The sequence below is a fragment of the Styela clava genome, chromosome 11, assembly GCF_964204865.1.
Source record: "Styela clava chromosome 11, kaStyClav1.hap1.2, whole genome shotgun sequence".
Classification (NCBI taxonomy): Eukaryota; Metazoa; Chordata; class Ascidiacea; order Stolidobranchia; family Styelidae; genus Styela; species Styela clava.
Genome location: NC_135260.1, coordinates 10,588,495 through 10,594,612, shown reverse-complemented (window position 1 = coordinate 10,594,612; position 6,118 = coordinate 10,588,495). Strand labels below are relative to the sequence as shown.

General features: G+C 37.5%; 1 protein-coding gene across 1 annotated transcript; it reads right to left on the bottom strand.

Moving 5' to 3' along the window:
* Nucleotides 1-350: 350 nt before the first annotated feature.
* LOC120347211 (uncharacterized) lies at nt 351-5,776 on the bottom strand. Its single transcript, XM_039417117.2, has 5 exons — nt 5,560-5,776; nt 4,976-5,103; nt 3,726-4,011; nt 2,026-2,240; nt 351-819 (listed from the first exon to the last, which is right to left on the bottom strand). Exons 1-5 carry the CDS (start codon nt 5,687-5,689, stop codon nt 646-648), a joined length of 933 nt encoding a protein of 310 aa, XP_039273051.2. The 5' UTR covers nt 5,690-5,776; the 3' UTR covers nt 351-645.
* Nucleotides 5,777-6,118: the final 342 nt, after the last annotated feature.

Sequence of the window (6,118 nt, the reverse complement as noted above, 5' to 3'; positions counted from 1 at the left end):
GAGAGCGACAATGTAACAATCTAGATCTGTGAATAATTTCGAGCAATATTAGAGTAAAATCACGCGAAATTCCTCTAAACTAAACGATGGTGACGTATATATAAGCTAAAATTATAACTTATTACGTCAAACGCGCTGCGGTTAAAGTGTTTTTTTCCCCTGAAATTCTCGATCCTAGTGACGACACCACTGGAATCTGTTGTGCTAGAGTGCTGCAGTTTTTTTTGTTGTTTTTGAGCTGTTTCCCCAGAGCTGCCAGGCAGATATATATTGAATCCATAATATATATCATTCTTTCATGTATTGCATATTACTTCGATTCCATTTATTTTCTTAACTGCAGTAAATTATTTTGAAATATTATTATATAGAAGTGCGTAAATTTAGTATAAATATGTATAGTTATTCAATCCGCCGAATGCTTGCTAATGCACCAGTTCGCCGAGTTCCAGTTCTAAGCGAAACATTTCTCAATTACGTGACTCCCATTGCGTAAAACCTGAAACCATACAACATGGGAAGCTTCCTCGGAAAGTATGCTTCAATTAATGCTCTAATAGTTTCTATCAAATAATTATAAGTATTCTAATGTTTCTAAATGTTTTCAACTGATCTTGCATAGATAAAGAGTGCGTGATAGCTTCATTAGTTCAATAATTTCTCTAGTATACTGGTTTCCTTATCTTTTTGCTCCTCACTCGTCCAGTCGGTAGCGTGATTCAGAGCGATTAATGCTGTTTGGTAAAGTTCTTTTGCCTTCTCAACCTTTTTCAAGTTTCGATGAGAATGGCCCATTCCGGCTATACTGCGACCATATACCTGAAAATTATATGATGGAAAAATACAGTAATTGAATTACGTGAAAAGGGACGTTTTGTACTGGGATTCGACAACGTCGTAACGAAACACGCGATCTCCCAAATACGGTCATGTATGTATCTGAATCGTTCTATGCTCAAGACAATTTTTAATTTGAATATTATTATTTAAAATGTTTTAAAAAATGGGATCTTTTGTACAAAACGCCCTAATGCAAATATGTGAAATTTGAGCAAAAAAACTCGCCACGTTTTAAAAAATAACAAATCAGTAATTATCCAAAAATTTGAGTTGGGTTGCGCGAGACTAACTTCCTATCTTCCTATTCCTATCTACTGCAAGGATACTGTAGTTGGAATAAACATGACTATTCTATCCAATTAAGGAGTCCAGCTGCACACTAACACAAATGTATTTCTGTAACGTTTCGTCCGACCAGAGTCAGACTTCCTCAGAAAAGCAGTTTACAACAATCAAAATTATTTGTTGTAAACTGCTTGTCTGAGGAAGTCTGACTCTGGTCGGACGAAAAGTTACAGAAATACATTTGTGTTAGTGTGCAGCTGGACTCTTTAATTGGATAGAATCAGTGGCGTAGCATCCACCCCCGCGGTCGCGGGGGGGCCCACAGCGTAAAGGGGCCCAAGCGGTTAGAATTTAGAAATTTAAGCCGCAAAACCAAAGGCTGCATTGCAAAACCAGTAATGCACATCTATAACGTTGGTGTTAGTTCTGCTCAAATCGTTTTGTTACGTAACAATGCCAGGGAGTCGTCGATTTTCGGCGTCTTGGGGTTTGATCGCACCTGCAAAATTACGAAGGCTGTCAGAATTACGTCGAAACCAAAACCTCTCAGTGGCACACAGAAACGCGAGTCTTGCTACGCCACTGGATAGAATAGTAATTATCCAGTTGCGGTTTGGGTTAGAGTTAGGAATGATTTGAAAATTTTAATTACCAGCGCAATCTACATTCCTAACACTAACCGGATATTTACTAATTTTAAGCGTTGGTGTTTTTTCGGAGGGTGGCTTTGTACAAAATATCCGGAAAATTTACGAATCTATCCGCTTTAAAAAATTCGTAGCATTCAGCCAGCCTACTCACTTATAGAAATACACGCTCCAAATATCATATTTAAGGTTAATTCCAACATGTTGCCATAAAGAGAGAGAATGAGTTAGTTAGACTAATTATTCGACGAACTTGATAATGCACTGCTTCGTCCTTAAATTCCAATTGCATCAATTGGACAGCATTTTCATGTGACTTCAAAGCAAGCTCGTCGTCCCCGACCACTCTGTAGCAAATTCCTGCGTTGAACATACACCTGGCTTTCTGCTCAGTTATCGCATTCGGACTAACACCATGTATCTGGTCCATGGTTTTCACCCCATCCAGCAGTAAAGGTATTATGGATTCTAGAATATTATTTTAGATAGGTATTTGGCGATGCTTGTATTGATATGTTTAAATAGAATAGAATAGGATTTTACATATTTATCCCCGGGGGGAGGAAAGTCGATAAGACGACTTAACCATATGGCGAACCACGGTCTCTCGCCCGGTTACCATTCCAGGTCGGGTATGGGATTAGTTAGTTATTACTTATCGATCTTAAGATCGGTAAGTATATTGATAGGTATTTGTCTGTATGTCTGTCTGTGTGTGTGTCTGTTAGATGCACGCGATATCTCACGAAAGTGAGATTGAATCTGCTCCAGATTTTGCATGTGCATTCATCTTATCTCGGACCAGAAGCCTATTGATTTTGGGCGAATTATGTCATATAATTAGCGAGTTATCAATCAATTATTGATATAGTGATCTAGATTTTTGTAAAGCGAGAGAATTTCGAAACCCGCCGAGTGTGTGTGTGCGATGCGCAGTGCGCAAGTTACAAGAGCGGATGAATCGAAACTGCAGTTTCTGTTTTGGGGGATCCCCTAACTATCGATCGATAAGTCTTCGGTTTCCAACCGATATTCTCGTTTGTTTTTGGAAGCATGGACTTGATGGGGGAGGAAGCTGTAACCGACCAGCGGTTACAGGAACCACCCTACAGTGAGAGAGACAGTGGTTTGAGACCGGCAAGCAGTTTCACAGTGGAGCAGTGCAGTAATTTTCAAACTTTTTAGGCCGCGCACCCTTTTTATAACTTGTCAAGTTTCGCTCCCCGTCTCGGAAATACCTATCTAACAACAAACTACAAATAATAGATAGTAAGACGAATGTATGACTTATTCAAAAGACACGTTTAAAATACGTGAATGGAATAGCAATATCTAAACGAGAATATCGGTCGGAGACCGAAGACTTATCGATCTTAGATAGGTAATTAGTTAATAACTCGCTAATTATACGACATAATTCATCCAAAATCAAAAGGCGGTTTGGTCAGAGATATGATGAATGCACATGCAAAATTTGGGGCAGATTCAAGCTCGCCGTCGTGAGATATCGCGTTCATCTAACAGACAAACATACAAACAGACAGACAGACAAACAGACAAATACCTATCAACATACTTACCGATCTTAAGATCGATAAGTAACAATAAAGAAATGTAAATATCCCAAATAAGGCGGGCAAGATCAAATCTAACAACCAATTCTTTTTTTTCAAATTAGCTCCACGAGACGATGGATTCAGAAAAAAAAACTGTCAGGTTCATAGAATTGCCAGACCCAAATACGACAGTGATGTTATCCGACGTTTAAGTATCAATATCAGTTTGGTATTTCAATCTATGCTTTATGGATATTTTCTCCAGAACATATTACTATAATGCAATTTTTTGTAAAATGATACCGTCTGAAGAGGGTAGACTACTAATAGTTGTCCTTGCTTTTGATATTGTATACTGCATAGTGCATATAACCAACTATTGTTGCTTCGGTCATACCTTTTATCACAATCAGTATGCTTGGATCCGCTTTCGCTGCGCTGTTTACAATCCCTGTTATGTGTTTGATGCACGATTTAATACCTCTGACAGCTGCATCTCCGGATAGGTTAATTTTGCAAAGCTCAATACCAGCCATATATAAAGCAATGCTCCTCATTTCATTTTTGGAAGTGGCATAATCCTGCGCTATGTCCATTACATCTGATGTGGTTGGACGCAAAATCAGCATTGATTCTGTGACTAATTCGATATCATTCTTTATGCCACGTCTTCCTGATTGAATCTATTATATTTTGAAAAAAAAACAGGCTTAGTGTAAATATATATTAAACATGTATAATAAATATATATGTGTATTTGTATATATATGATGCCATATGCCTAATCTATCGGCTAGTTTCGATTAGTTTTGAAAGAAGTGCAGATCCCTATAGTTTTACCCATAGTAGCCTAATTTTCTATACTTTTAAATCATTTATTTGTCTATTTCTGACATGGCTGTTTTATGCCCTAACACCTAAATATGAATTTTTCTCTGCATTCAAATATTAGCTGAAATATTATTCAAATGCTAGCCGAAATGTGAAATAATGTATATATATGTACCAACTTGGGACTCGGAATATATAGCCGCATATTATCACTAAATTGTGGAGCTCCATTCTGTGAGTTTCATTCACGTGGGGTTGGGTGCTTAGAAACTTCATGTTCCAGCGGGCCCATCCGCATGACTTGCACTTGCTTGAGTGTGCATAAACTCGCATTATTGATTGCCTATCTCGCCACGTCATTTCACCCATGGTGTGAATTTCGTTTGTTCATCAAATAAATACTTCAAATTGCATATATATTTATTTGCTTTTTCGACTACGCTGTAGCAACTTCATGAATTTTGCTTGTCCAAATAGGGAAATACTACATGCCTGGTTTACCCTTTTGTTTCAGAGAAAATCAATCATACTGTACAGATTTTTTTTGTCAAAATTTAAAATAATAGCGATTGGGTATATTCATCCAGCATATTCATTTTCAGCATAACTGTTTTATAGAAAATACTTTTGATTTGTATTGTGGCTTGAAGTTTGTGTCGTCTGCAATATTCATCGAACCGATATTAAATGGAATCGGAAACAACGTGAAACAGTCCCACGATAAGGGCGCCATTTTGTGCCACAGGTATAGCGCAAAATGAAATGATTTTTTATCCTCAAGGTTCTTTTCCCAATTTTAATCACTTGCCAACTGACCTCGCATTCTATCTTCATTAGGAGAGTGTGGAGCCGATCCCATCCTTCTGTTTGTTGCGTAAGAAGTTCGTTAATCAATTCAAGTGCTCGGTTGTATTTTGAGTTTTTAACTAATTGCTGGACAGTGGCTGCGAAGGAATAAAAGTTTACAGGACAGAGCATCATAAAAAAATCGATGAAGTTATTGAAATCGCAACTTCCAGGGATACACTATCCTATCAAATATTAGAATTTTAACGCAGCCGTGAAGTCGACACCAAAATCGTATTTTCAAATTCGTCGGAGTTTAAATTTTATTTCCCGAATGTGTCTCGATTTTCTCGAAAATGTCGCAGTAAATATTTCAACTGAAACAGACAAAGATTGGAATCATCGACGCGGTGCTCAGGAGGAGGAGCCAAAATGTTCGTCAACTTTGCTGTGTTGGGAGTCGAATAAAACTCCACAGTGCTGATTTGGGTACAGTCTTTTGTTACGATTATTTATCGTTTGAAATGCAAAAGTAAATTGGGATGTAACAACTTGACGATGAATGTTGTTTTTAAACGGTACTAAACTTTTTTTTATATCGGTTTTTTACATACCTATGAGATCAATTCGCCTGAAATTCTTCTTCATTCCGCCTTCATTTACCAAAGATGCCTCAGAAGATTTTTTTGTTGGACTCTTAGCTGTTTTATTCACTTGTGCATATGTTGTCTCATTATCTGCCATAGCGTTAAACACGAAGATTCTATCTGTCAGATTATACTAACTGAATTCAGTTAAACCAATACCTTTGTGTGCAGGAAAGTGATTTACCGCAGTCAACTTAAAATGTCAACATGCGCCGGTGAGGAACAAATCGAGCCATCAATGTTGATTTATCGGTCGTACTAGCTAGGTAAAATTTTATTTGTTTGTTTTTCATTTGCTTCGGTGGTACATCATGTCATTTGTACACGAAACTGTCTGCTGGGTACATAGTATGAAAATGGTGTCCTGATTGTACGTATCAATCAATTACTGATGATACATTTAACATGGTGCGCTGCATTCGAAACACAATTCACAGACGGAAATTGTCGCCAAAAATAGCGTTAAATGCCTCTGTAAACTATCTGGGTCTCAAATAGAAATACTATTTTAGGCATTGTAAGCTTT

Coding starts and splice junctions, on each gene's coding strand:
- LOC120347211 (XM_039417117.2), bottom strand. CDS start 5,689: ATGGCAGATAATGAGACAACATATGCACAAGTGAATAAAACAGCTAAG. Junction 5,104..5,559: donor CAGGCGAATTGATCTCATAG/GTATGTAAAAAA, acceptor ATTCCTTCGCAG/CCACTGTCCAGCAATTAGTT. Junction 2,241..3,725: donor CATACTGATTGTGATAAAAG/GTATGACCGAAG, acceptor ATAATATTCTAG/AATCCATAATACCTTTACTG.